Below are 14,608 nucleotides of genomic sequence, written 5' to 3'. Positions count from 1 at the left end.
AAGCCTGATGGCTAGATTCAAGTCCACAGTACCCACATAAAGCCAGATGCACAAAGTGACACATGTGTTTGGAGTTCCTTTGTAGTGGCAGGAGGTCCTGACATACCCACTCATTGATTCATTCTTTCTCTCTCTCAAACTAATTAATTTTAGAAAGAATGTGAAAAACAAAATAAGTGTTCCTTAAATTCTGCCAAATTGTTATGTAAGTAAAACTCAAAATATCAGGTACTTAATCTTAACATGATGAGCATATGGTTAGAATCTACACTACTGTGACTTTTTTTTTTACCTGTCCTTTTGCTATGAGATAAGCAACAATTGAGGTATGTCCAAACTGAGCAGCCAAATGAATACAGCTACATCCTTCCCCATCAATTAATGAGGGATCGGCACCATATTTCATTAGTTGTACAACCATGGATAAGTGGCCTTGTCTAAAACATAAAAGGAGAAACATTGGGATACAAAATTATTTCAAACAAGATCTTCTAGAAACAGTGTTCTTAAAGTAATATTGGAAAGGTTACATGCATATTTTGAAAAACTGTTTTAAAATACAAACACACACACACTCTCTCTCTCTCTCTCTCTCTCCCCCCCCCCCCTTACTTCAAGTTACTGCCATTTGCAAATCCAAATGTACCTGAACCTTTAACTGGAATAGCATGGCTAATTGTCGAAGGGCAGTTAGAACTTGGACAATAAATTTTGTGTTTCCAATGCAGATAGCACTGGATGGTTAACACATTAGCATATTGATGATATTATCTACTGGCTTAAGTCCTCTTCATTTTAGCATACCATGGACATATATTTAAAGGAACCAGAGAGGGAAAAGAAATCCAGAAGCAAATGAGCAAATGTAAACCTTGTGGCCCAGTGCAAGGGAGTTGAATTCAGGTCTCCTCCAAGTTGATCCACAATAGCACCTTTCGAAATATAGTATCTATAAGACAAAATTTGTAGTAACTTAAGATAGCTTTCATCTTCAAGAAATTATGTGAAAAATAAAGAACAAAATGTTTTTGACTTTAATTCACCATTATGCTACTTTGATAGTTTGAAAAGACCTATTTCATAGAATTTCACATTAAATACATCACTTTCTCTTATTCTAAAAGTTAAAAGCAAATAAAGTTACAAAAAAGAATTAAAATGTCAAACAGTCAAACAAAAAATGTGGTCAATCACAAGCATTTTGAGTAGTATACAAAATATCAGATTCAAGTAGCTGCAGAATAAGGAATACCTGCTATACCTTTTATTTAAGCTTTAAATTTCCTCATACAAATACTGTAGATTAAGTAAAGGAACATATATAAAGGAATGTTATAAATTAGAAACTAGAATATAAAGGTCCTTTATTTTGCCTTATTTGCTATGTCTTTAAGGTCATGTGGCTTTAAGAAAAAACAAAAGCAGCCAGGAGTAGTGGTGCACACCTTTAATCCAACCACTTGGAAGACAGAGGTAGGAAGATTGCTGTGAGTTCAAGGCCACCCTGAGACTACATAGTGAATTCTAGGTCAGCATGAGCTAGTGTGAGACCCTACCTCGAAAAACAAAAAAAGCAGTTCAATGCATAGTAGTATATTGCTGTAACATTGCTATCCTCTGAAATGAACTGGATCTAGGTACTCATTATCATGCTTTCAAAGGGATTGATGAATGCGATGACTCATAAATAGAAATGCCACCCAAGGTGTTTAAGGTCAAATACTTCTCTGTGTCTGTGTGTGTGTGTTTAAGCGTGCTTCTAAGAAATTATTGTATGACCATCATGAATGCATTCATTCATAAAGTACATAGTTCTAAGCACTTAATATAATCACCCTTATATGCTTAATTCAGAAATGTTACCTTCACATAATTACATATTATGTTAGTGCTTTGCACCATTATGTAATAAAGGGACTATCTCCACTCTATCATGTAAAATAATTCAAAGCCACCTAACAAAATATTTTTCTAAGACCATGTTCTTTCTTTGCCTAGACACAGCCTGGCCTCAGATTTGAGATCCTCCTGCCTCAGTCTCCCAGACAACAGGTAGTTCTAGGCTTACAGTTATGTACTACCATACCTAGTTTTTCCAGACTATTAAGTATACGCAGTTTTGAATTCATTTCTTAAGGTACCAGGTTTAAAATTTTTTGTAAGAATAGTTAGAAAAAAAGTATAACTCAGCCAAAGAACTATTTTCACAGGAAATATTTTCTTACAAATTACAACTGAATTATTTTTATTTTTATTTTTGAAGAGAGAAAGAGAGAGAGAATTGGTACACTAGGGCCTCAGCCACTGAATTCTAACTCCACATGCTTGGGCCACCTAGTGGGCATGTGCAACCATGCACTTGCCTCACCTTTATGCATCTGGCTTATGCGGGATCTGGAGAGTTGAACATGGGTCCTTAAGCTTCACAGACAAGTGCCTTAACCACTAAGCCATCTCTCCAGCCCACAATTGATATTTTTTTAAAGCAATGTCATTCTCTTCTTTAGTATCAATGTATCTGTTTTTATAAGTCAGTTTTACTTGAATATGGTACAACACAAATCACTGTTAGGTTTATGTCACTGAGTGACTTCCAAGCTCAAGCATACCTTTTTCTCCACAAGAACAGAGAAACTTGTTTTCCCTGCATATTAAAACAGGGTGTGTGTATGGGGGGGGGGTTAACTTCCATTACCTTTTTTATTTGTAAACCTCTAGAAGAGTCATCCTATATATTTATAACAATGGCCTTTTTAGTAGCTGCAAAACTGAGCTCAAAATTGCAAATAATGAGCTAGAGATATTGCTCAGTGGTTAAAGACACTGTCCTAAAAAGCCTGGTGGCCTGGGTCTGATTTTCCAGCACCTACATAAAGCCATATGCACAAAGTAGAACATGCATCTGGAATTTGTGTGCAGTGGCAAGAGGTCCTGTTATGCCCATTCATGTTCATTCATCTTCATTCTCTCTACCTCTCTGCTTGTAAATAAATTAAAAAGGTTTTAATTATAAACATCAAGACCATATATTTACACACAAGCCTCCTTTTAATGTTACAAACAGGTTATCCTTAAAATATGTACACACACACACACACACACACACACACACACACACACACACACACATACATCTCCTTTGGCCAGGCATGGTGGCATATGTCTTTAGTCCCAGCACTCAGGTGGTTAAAGTAAGAGGATCAGAGTTCAAAGCCAGCCTAGGGCTACAGAATAAGTTCTAGATCAGTATGGGCTAGAATGAGACCCTGCCTCAAAAACACTAACAAAAAAGCTGTTCTTTGGGTTGGGGAGATGGCTCAGCCAGGAAAACATTTTGGGGTATAAATATGAAAACTTTGCTTTAGACCTCTAACCCAGAACCCATGTAAATGACAGGTTGATATAGTGGCACAGTTGCAATCCCAGCACTTGGAAGATGAGGATAAGGGACCTGGCTAAACTAGCTGAATCAGCAAGTCTATGTTCAAGTGAAAGACCCTACCCCAATAAGATAGGGGGAAAAGGAACAGAAGAAGGCATGCAACATCAACCTCTGGCCTCCTCACACACAAACAAGTGCATACACACATGCACAGCACACAGCACATACACACAAAAGCAAAAACAAAATGTTCCTGTGGGTTAGAAGGATGGCTTAGCAGTTAAAGCACTTGCCTTCAAAGCCTAAGGTCCCAGGTTCAATTCCCTAGGACTCACATAAACCAGATGCACAAGGTGGCACATGTGTCTGGAGTTTGTGTGCAGTGGTTAGAGGCCAGGGCTCACCCATTTTCTCTATCTGCCTCTTTCTATATCTCTCTCTCAGATAAATAATTTTTTAATGTTCCTCCAACTATTAAGGTTCTTTAGCTTTGAAGAAGGACCAGCATTGAACAAACAATAAAATTGAAAGAAAAAAAGCAAATAGCTAAAATCCAAGTATTGCTAGAAGGAATATCTATAAGAATAAAGCCAGAATATACTATAAAATCCTGGAAGGCTAAGAAATGAGAAGCAACTATTACCTCCAAAGCAATTATGAAGTAATTTAGCTATTAACAAAAATATTGGCAGAAGGTTAGAATATATATGACTTAAAGTTGGGTCTTCTAACATGCATTCTACTGAAAACTATTTCATTAGCACTGCAAACATTTTGGTGACAAGGAAGTAATAACACAGCTAATAGTGTCAGAAAAACATACTTTGTACACTATGTTAAATCTGGAGATGTGACCACAATGTATAATTACAGTTACCATTCAAACTCTTTTTTAAGTATATTTTAATATTTCTATTAATCTACTCAAGAGAAAGAGACAGAAATAGGCAGACAGAGAGAGGAGAGAAAATGTGAGTATGGGCTCACCAGGGCATCCAGTCACTGCAAATGAACTCTAGGGATATGTCATCAGTTTGTGCATCTGGCTTTACATAGGTACTAAGGTATCAAACCCAGACCATCAGGCTTTGCAAGCAAGTGCCTCTAACCACTAAACCATCTCTCCAGCCTCCACTCAAACTTTTAAAAGTTCAGGTTCATTTTTGTGTCCCTAAGCTTCATTTATAAAGATAACTCTGGCCTCAGCCATTGATTTTAACTCTAATCCATTCGACATTTGTAAAAGGTATTTCCCATGCACCTTAACATGAGAAGCTGTGACTTAGGATTAAATTAGATAACAGCAGTCTCAATGCTCATGTATGCTCAACAAGAACCCTAAACTCAGAATACAAGTGAGAGGGCAGCTCCTCCCCATAGAGATTAGAAGATTTTTCTTTAAAAACAAAAATGAAGGTTGGAGAGATGGCTTAAAGGTTAAGGCACTTGACTGTAAAGCCAAAGGACCCAGGCTCAATTCCCCTGTACCCACATAAGCCAGATGTACAAAAATGGTGTATGCATTTGCAGTTCAATTGCAGTAACTGGAGGCCCTGTCATGCCCATTCTTTCTGTCTGTCTTCTATCCATCTCTGCTTATAAATAAATAAACAACATAATAAAATACAAGAAATATTTCCCTATCAGCCAAAAATTCACCTGGCCAAGGTTCAAAACTGAACTTAAAACTTGAATAAGCTTAAAAAGAAAAAAAAAAAAATTCAGTGGATGGAGAGATGGCTTAGCAGCTAAGGTGTTTGCCTGCAAAGCCTAAGGACCCAGATTCTATTCCCCAGTACCCATGTAACCCAGATGCACAAGGTGGTGCATGCATCTACAGTTCACTTGTAGCGGCTAGAAGCCCTGACATGTGTGTTCTCCCTCCCTTCCCTCCCCCAAATAAATAAATAAAATATATTTTTAGCTGGGCACGGTGGCACACGCCTTTAATCCCAGCACTTTGGAGGCAGAGGTAGGAGGATCGCTGTGAGTTTGAGGCCACCCTGAGACTACATAGAGAATTCCAGGTCAGCCTGGGCTAGAGTGAGACCCTACCTTAAAAAACCAATATTTACATACATGCAAACATATACACATACACATACACACACACACACACACACACACACACACACACACACACACACACACATAAACACACACATACACACATATACTCAGAATTTTGCCTTGTAGACAGTTTGGTGATGCAGAAAAACTTTCCCCACCAGAAGGAAAGTTATGCAGACACTAAGGAGTAGAACTCCAAAAAGCTACACTACAGAAGGAAGGAAGAATCTGCATTCTGTTGCTGCAGCATGATCTGCATTATACCAGTGGGCTCTGGAAAAGTTAAGTTGAGCCAGGCAGAATCAAACAGAAAACTTGGTAGCCTGGGCTTCAAAGTATGCAACAAGCACTTTTTTTAAAACACAGTGTTCAGTATATATCCAAAGTTGGTCAGTACATGAAATAATAATATAAAAGAAAGAGACCCAGACATAGATTCTGAAACAAATATACTTACCTTATTCAAGTATACAAGGTTGCAAATGTCAGTAACTAGTGCATTAACTGTTTTCAAAAATGCAGCAGGGAAGGAAAATAGAGCAAATTGGGAATAATGAAAACAACAGTAGGACCTACATAAGTAACCTAGAATACAGGTTAGAAGCTTTCCAAAAGAAGCAGACAGGAGAAGGTAAGGCATACACACAGAGAAGAGAAGGTAAGAAGAGAGAGTATAAAATGAAAAGGCCTAATGCATGTTCAACTGGACTCCTAGCAGGGAGCAGACAGAAGTAAAGGCAGTAGTTACAGAGATCGTAGCTAAGATTTTTCCAGAATTGATAAAAACACCAATACACAGAATCAAACTCCTTTGCAATCTCATTGTGGATAAATAGAAATCCACATCTTGGAAACATCACGTGAAACTGCAGAAAACCAGAAACAGAAAAATCTTAAAATCTTAAAAGGAACCAAGCACATAAAAACCCTTCAAAACTCCCAGTGCATAGATAGATTTCTCAACAGAAACAAAAGCCAGCAAACAGCGAAATAATTTTTTCAGTTGGGAAAAAAATATGACATACAAAAACTACAAACCTACATTTCTATACCTTGGGAGATTTTCCTTCAGAAAGATGAAATAAAAAATCGTTTCTGACAAAACAGAATTAGATTGGACAAAGCCTCTACAGCAGGTAAAGCGAAAGTCAGAAATGAGAGGAGGCAAAGAAAATGGAAACCCACTTTGGAAGAAAGCCATCTCTCATGGCATGGAATGCTTCAGTTAAGACTCACTGGCAGACTCCAATGGTAGTATGATCCTGTTGGCCTGCTGGCTGGCCAACACTGAGCTGCACATCTGTGAGCCCATCATTCCCTCTAGATTCATGTCCAAGGTCACTGAGACAGATTCCTCTCACTCTAGCTCTTGTTTATCTGTTTCTTTATGATAAACATATTAAAGATAAAATACACTTCATCCTTAGTATATGAATGGTATTATTATTAGCCATCATTGTTTCCATCTTTGCTTTTGCTATTTTTCCTTACACAGAATCCCTGCTCAGAATGTGAGTCCTAGTGAGACTATTCAGGTCCTGTGTCTAATCTGCACTAGTTGTGTACCACTAGGAGCATAGTTAGGCTCTGTGCTTCAGTGTCTTCATCAGTACAATAGTCACAACTGTTAGATTTCAAATAAGAGTGCTCAAGAATCAAGTTGAGCCGGGCGTGATGGCGCACGCCTTTAATCCCATCAGTCAGGAGGCAGAGGTAGGAGGATCGCCGTGAGTTTGAGTCTGAAACTACATAGAGAATTCTAGGTCAGCCTGGGCTAGCGTGAGACTCTACCTCAAAAAACCACAACAAAACAAAACAAAACAAAACCAATCAAGTTGAAAGGAAGTATATATGGGAAAGTATTGCACTTGGCTAACATAAGCCTTCAATATAAAAGTTAAAAGCAATTTTTCAAGCAAAAAAATATTAAAATGTTAAGCCAGGCAGCTACAGCCATCTGATTTTTGACAAAAATGCCAAAAATCCTCATTGGAGAAAAGACATCCTCCTCACCAAGTGGTGCTGGGAAAATGGGTATCTATGTATAGACGGATGAAAAATAGATCCTTGCTGTGGTGGTTGATTCAGGTGTCCTGAATGCCAGGTTCCTGAGATTTGGGAATTAATGCTTCCTGGAGGCAGTGCATAGTTGGGGGTGGGCTTATGGGTCTTATAGCCAGTTTCACCTTGACAGTGTTTGGCACACTCTCCTGTTCCTATTGTCCACCTTACATGGGCCAGGGGGTGATGTCCACTCTCTGCTCACGCCATCATTTTCCCTGCCACTGTGAAGCTTCGCCCTCGAGCCTGTAAGCCAAAATAACTCTTTTTCCCACAAGCTGCTCTTGGTCAGGTGATTGCTACCAGCAATGCTGAACCTGACTGCAACAGTAAAGTGGTACCAAGGAGTGGGATTGCTGCTAGACACTTGACTGTGTGGGTTTGGCCTTTTGGAGCTGATTTTCAAGAGGAATGTGGGAGGATTTGAAACCCTGGCCTAAGAGATGCCTTACAGTGCTGTTAAGTACAGCTTGATGGACTATTCTGGTTGGAGTTGAAAGACCTGAATGCAGTAAGAACTATGGACTATGAGGTTTGGCTTATGAGGATGAGAAAGAACTTTGCTTGGACTGGGCTAATCGTTTGTGTGAAAAGCTTGCTGTCATGCCTGTGTCCTGAGAAGTTGTGCATGGTTGCTCTGCGTAGAAATGAACCTGTGTGAGCAGAGGGATATGGCACAGAAAAATGAAATCTTTGGGCCTAAATTGTTCCCCAGTCACCTGCAAATTGTTTGAGAGATTACAACCATTGAGATTGGGCCAGCTGACCTGCACTGCAACAACAGGAAGAATGTAAACTCTTCTGAAGGGGCCTGAGTGCTCAAGAAGTGTCCTGTTCTTCAAAGTTTGCTTTATTCTCCCCTGGATTAACAAATTGGCACCCTACCTGGTATTGTGAAGTATAAGAAATGCAGGAGAGGGTCACTGAGTATGCAATATGGTCTTGTGTTTTGGAAATGGCCATGGGCAGTGTGAAGCAGGTTTGCTTTATGCCCGCATGGAGACGCAGTGGAGCCGGGAGAATGAACCATGGATTACAGTGGAGACCCAGTGGAACTGCCAGGACCACGAGATGGCTGCCAGGGAGAGCTGCGGCCCAGATGAAGTTTTCTAGGACTGTGAGTAGCCTAGCTGGAGGGGCATAATTGGAACACCACTCGTTGCTGGTTAGAATTATCAAGACTTGGAGATTTGCCACTGGCTAGAGTTGTTGGACTTGAGCTACAAGGCTTGATGTTTGTCCTGGTTGTTTTAAATCCTGTATTGGCTGAATGTTTCTTTGCTATGCCCAGTGCCATCTTTTGCAGTGTGAAAGTTTATTCTATGCCATTATGGGATTTTGAGGTTATTTTTTGGTATTATGGCTCAGTTAAAAGATCTTGGACTATGCTGATGTATGAACATCATTGGAATTGATGAAAACTATGGGGACTTTGAAAGTTAGATGAATGCATGGCATTTTATATCATGTATACTTATCAGTTTATGGGGGCCAGGGGCAGACCATGGTGGTTTCATTCAGGTGTCCCCCATAAACTTAGGTGTTCTGAATGCTTGGTTCCCAGCTGATAGAGATTTGGGAATTAACGCCTCCTGGAGGGAGTGTATTGTTAGGGGTGGGCTGATGGGTGTTATAGCCAGTTTCCCCATGCCAATGTTTGGCACACTCTCCTGTTCCTATTGTCCATCTTATGTTGGCCAGGGGGTGATATCCACCCTTTGCTGATACCATCATTTTCCCCTGCCATCATGGAGCTTCCCCTTGAGCCTATAAGCCAAAATAAATCTTTTTCCCAGAAGCTGCTCTTGGTTGGTTGATTTCTACCAGCAATGTAAACCATACTACAACACTTGCCTTTCTCCATGCAAAAGAATCAAGTCCAAATGGAACAGGGCCCTTAATATCAGACCTGAAACCCTTAAACTGCTAGATGAAAAGGTAGGGGAAACCCTTCAACATACTGGCATAGGCAATGACTTTCTGAATATAACCCCAATTGCTCAGGAAATAAAACCATTAATCATCAATGGGATCTCATGTAATCACAAAGCTTTTGTACAGCAAAGGATACTGTGAATAGAGCAAGGAGACAACCTACAGAATGGGAGAAAATCTTTGCCAGCTACACGTCTGACAGGGGATTAATATCCAGAATATACAAATAATTTAAAAAAAAACAATAAGAAATCAAACAACCCAAATAAAAAATGGGCAATAAAACTAAATAAAGAGTTCTCATTGGAAAAAATACAGATAGCTTATAAACATCTAAGAAAGTGTTCTACATCTTTAGCCATCAGGGAAATGCAAATGAAAACTACTTTGAAGCCGGGCGTGGTGGCGCATGCCTTTAATCCCAGCACTCGGGAGGCAGAGGTAGGAGGATTGCCATGAGTTTGAGGCCACCCTGAGACTCCATAGTGAATTCCAGGTCAGCCTGCGCTAGAGTGAGACCCTACCTTGAAAAACCAAAAAAAAAAAAAAACTACTTTGAGATTCCATCTCACTCCTGTCAGAATGGCTACCATCATGAAAACAAATGACAAATGTTGGTGAGGATGCAGAATAGGGGAACCCTTCTACACTTTGGTGGGAATGTAATCTGGTACAGCCATTATGGAAATCAGAAAAGGTTCTTGAGACAGCTAAAAATAGATTTACCATATGATCCAGCTACAGCACTCCTAGGCATATATCCTAATGACTCTTCTCACTACCTTTGAGATACCTGCACAACTATGTTTATTACTACTCTGTTCACAATAGCTAGGAAATGGAACCAGCCTAGATATCCTTCAACAAGTGAATGGATAATAAAGATGTGGTACATTTACACAATGGAGTTCTATTGAGTGGTAAAGAAAAATGACATTAGGGCTGGAAAAATGGCTTAATGGTTAAGGTGCTAGTCTACAAAGCCAAAGGACCCAGGTTCAATTCCCCAGGACCCACGTAGATCAGATGCACAATGGGGTACATGCATCTGGAGTTCATTTGCAATGGCTAGAAGCCCTGGAACACCTGTTCTTTCTTTCTCTCGCGCGCTCTCCCTCCCTCTCTCTCTCTCTCCCTCCCTCCCCCTGCCTATTTTTCTCTCTCAAATAAGTAAATAAAAATAAATTATTTTGAAATTATGAAGTTTGCAGGGAAATGGATGGATCTGGAAAGGATTACACTAAGTGAGGTAACCCAGGCCCAGAAAGCCAAATGTTGCATGTTCTCTCTCATATATAGATCCTAGTTAGACCTGTGTGTGAGTTAGCACCAAAAATCAGTAGCAGAGGCCAGTAAGCTAGAAAAAGACTATAAGGGAAGGAGGAGATAGAAGGACTTTACGGGATGGTATTAAATATATGTAAGTAGAAGAATAGATTACAGGGAGTGGAATGACCTAAGTGAGGCCAGGGGAAGAGACTGACTAAGAGAAGGGTTGGGGGAAGGTAAATCAAAATTGAAGATATTCTGAGGAAGACATATGAACGCCTACTTTTTTGGAGAATGGCACATCCTGAAGCCATAGCTTACTACTAGAAAATTTTCAGTGCCAGGGATGGGATATTTTCCAATGAGTTGTTGGCCAGGGAGGACCCTGTTGCCTCCAAAACATTACAGGCTATTGCCAAGGACCTTGGTTTCTCAAGAGTAACATATGGTAAGAACCTATTGCTGAAGACTTCACATGAGTATGCAGCAAGGTCACTGAGAAATCAAGCTGGTGCTGAGCTGAAAACCTGAACTGAAACCTGGAAAAAGCTGCACTATACACAGCCCTATGGGACACAGAAGTCATCAGTGGTGAAAACAGTGGATATCGGAAGCCTCAAGTTTGGCCAGACAGGTCATATGACCGAACGGGCACAATAGTGGCACATCTGCTCTGCGGGAAACCAACTGCTCTCTAATTGGACTGGGGGCCCACTCTATGGGAGGGAATACATGCCTAGTACTGAAAACCTAAACAAAAGCCTATTGCAAGGGAGGTCATGAGCCTTAGGGGTATAAAGCCTGCTTTTCTCTGGTTAAATGCATATAATATGCTCACCAAACTGCCCTGTAAGCAGTACACTTAATGTTCATATTCATATGTTAATGCTACTCTCACTTTTGGTTACAGAAGCTTCTTTTTAGGTGGCGATGACCACTGGGATGACTCAAAAGGCAATATAGTGCTAAGAAGGAATGGAGGAGTGCTCAGCACTGAAACAATGCACACACTCCAAGGCTTAGGAGTCCACTGCAAAAGAGGTGACAGAAAGAATGTAAGAGCCAAAGAAAGAGTATGACTCCTTACAATGCATCTCCCACATGGAAATTGGCCTTGATATCCATGACCTCACAGTGCCTAACAATACTGATACCTTCATAAGACCCTCATAATAGAAGAAAAAGATGATGACATTAAAATAAAAGAGAGACTAACAGGGGGGGCGGGATATAATAGAGAGCAGAGTTGTGAAGGGGAAAATGAGGGAGGGAATTATCATGGTTTATTGTCTGTAAGTATAGAAGTTGTCAATAAAAAAATTTTTAAAAAAATTTAAAAAGCCCATAGGATACATATGATAAAAGCCATGAATTTTACAAAATGTTAGTTTTATGATAATTACCTATAATAAATTTATAATAAAGCCAACTATTTATTAATTAAGAACACAGAAATCACATACTTTACTAAATCTATTCTGTTATTGATTGCAGCCCAATGAAGTAGTGTAACATTTTCCTTGTCAGGTTGCCGCACGTCATAACCTGCTTCCACCAATTCTCGGCAGCGTTCATATATCCCATATCTGGAAAAGAAAGAAAATATGGCAATGCTAAAAACACACTTAATGTTGAAAGTAACATTTTCAGAAGAAAATAATGCTCCTTAAAAAAAAATTTTTTTGGGGGGGGGGGTTGAGTAGGCTCTTGTTCTAGCCCAGACTGACCTAGAAATCACTATGTAGTCTCAGGTGGCCTGAAACTTACAGTGATCCTCCTACCTCTGCCTCTTGAGTACTGGGATTAAAGGTATATGCCACTATACCCAGTAAAATTTATTTTATTTTTGAGACAGGAAGCCCTTGGCTGTCCAGGAATTCATAGAAATCCTCCTGATCAGCCTCCCAAGAGCTGATTTTACAGGTATCCACGCCACACTTAGTTTAATGCTCTATTTTCATACTTTTAAACTTAATACCATTTTCAACATGAAATATTACTGAAAATATCAGTATCTGAACAGCATTTAGTAACCCATTTTCCAGTTCTAAAATATTTCAGTTATAACATGTAAAATTTCATGAGGTCCAAGAAAACTGGAAACTAGAAAAAAACTTTGATCAGTTGTTGATTTTTCTTTATATCACAAAACAGTTGAGGCAGATTGTAAAAACATACACAATTAAACTAAAAATAATAAATACATGGAAACAAACAGGAGTACGTAAGTTATTAAGAGACTATTAAGAAACCACTTCTTGGCCTTTGGGTTAAGATCAAGTGTAAAAAGACTATAAGAAGAAAAAATGTTTTATAAACAACAGAATTCTCTATTTACAAACCAGGCGTGTTGGAGTAGGAACTGCAATGGGGAAGTCCTATGGTTTGGTTCAATCCAATGAGAACTAAGAAACTATACTTAGTGGGGAGGTCATGAGCCTTAGGGGTATAAAACTTACTCTTGTCTGGTTAAATGCATATATTATACTCACCAAACTTCCCTGTAAGCACTACACTTAATGTTCATATTCATATATTAATACTACTCTATTTTTCTTTGTAAAAATGTTTATTAAGAGCATTTTTAATTTTTTTTATTAATTAGTTTTGTACCACTGAATACAGTCAAGTTGGTACCATAGTTAGGCTCATCCATGTCCTACCCCCTCCCCATTGACCCCTCCTTGTTGAGGTATATGGGGTCATGCATTGTGGAGTTAGCCCACAGTTACGGGTAGGAGAAATGTCTCTGCATATCATGACCCAACATGTGGCTCTGACATTCTTTCCAGCCCCTCTTCCCCAAAATTTCCCTGAGCCATGTTGGGTTCATTTTTGGTCTGCTTCAGTGATGTATTGGGGGCCTCTGAGTCTCTGGATATCTGATTTGGTAGGAGTTGATTGTTCCCTGCGCCGATCTCCTTCACCCTTGTGCTGGTACCCGGTTCACCAAAAAAAAACAACACCTTTGATGTTTCGCCAATTATTTTTAGTTTCAGCTGGGGCCCTTTTGAGGTATGATGGGGTAGTTCTCTCCTTAAGATCTGCGTCTATCTGACAAAGAGGAGCAGATTCTCCAATGGAGCTACTCTCACTTTTGGTTAGAGGAGCACAGGCAGCAAAGCAAGCCTGCTCCTCTTCTGTTTCTCATCGCTCACTGTATGGCAAATGTTCTCAACTTCTTAACTATACAAATTTTTAAGTATAACCAAAAGTAGAACGTCAGGCCACAAAAATACTCATCTTTTTCTTAACCAAACTTTTGAATCTCAGAAATTTTATAAAACAAACACATTTAAATAAATTTGACATTTGTATCTCTTTAAAAATATTCAATGTGGGGCTGGAGAGATGGCTTAGCGGTTAAGCGCTTGCCTGTGAAGCCTAAGGACCCCGGTTCGAGTCCCGGTTCCCCAGGACCCACGTTAGCCAGATGCACAAGGGGGCGCATGCGTCTGGAGTTCGTTTGCAGTGGCTGGAAGCCCTGGCGCGCCCATTCTCTCTCTCTCTCTCTGTCTCCCTCTCTCTCTCTCTCTGCCTTTCTCTCTCCGTCTGTCGCTCTCAAATAAATAAATGAAAATAAACAAAATTAAAAAAAAATATTCAATGTGTGGTCGGGCATGGCAGTGCACACCTTTAACCCCAGCACTCTGGAGGCTGAGATAAGAGGATCACCCTGAGCTGCGTGTGGTGGCGGCGTACGCCTTTAATCCCAGCACTTGGAAGGTAGGAGGATTGCTGTGAGTCTGAGGCCACCCTGAGACTACAGTAGTGAATTCCAGGTCAGCTTGAGCTAGAGTAAGACCCTACCTTTGGGGGTGAGGGAAAGTTAAGATTTAATGTATGTGTGCACACGCACATACTACGGCGCATGTCAGAGGACAACTTTCA

The 14,608-nt window shown here is 39.9% G+C and overlaps 1 protein-coding gene across 1 annotated transcript in view; it reads right to left on the bottom strand.

Annotated features, from left to right (window-relative positions):
- Positions 1 to 14,608, bottom strand: part of Zdhhc17 (zinc finger DHHC-type palmitoyltransferase 17) — a 74,668-nt gene that overhangs the window by 37,554 nt on the left and 22,506 nt on the right. Inside the window, exons 3-5 of the mRNA XM_045152494.1 lie at positions 12,181 to 12,303; positions 872 to 949; positions 293 to 437 (exon numbers count right to left, since the gene is read on the bottom strand). Of these exons, the coding sequence (XP_045008429.1) occupies positions 293 to 437; positions 872 to 949; positions 12,181 to 12,303 (346 nt within the window). The remainder of the gene's footprint in view (positions 1 to 292; positions 438 to 871; positions 950 to 12,180; positions 12,304 to 14,608) is intronic.

Source organism: Jaculus jaculus, chromosome 6 (assembly GCF_020740685.1).
Source record: "Jaculus jaculus isolate mJacJac1 chromosome 6, mJacJac1.mat.Y.cur, whole genome shotgun sequence".
Classification (NCBI taxonomy): Eukaryota; Metazoa; Chordata; class Mammalia; order Rodentia; family Dipodidae; genus Jaculus; species Jaculus jaculus.
This window is presented reverse-complemented; position numbering and strand designations above follow the sequence as displayed.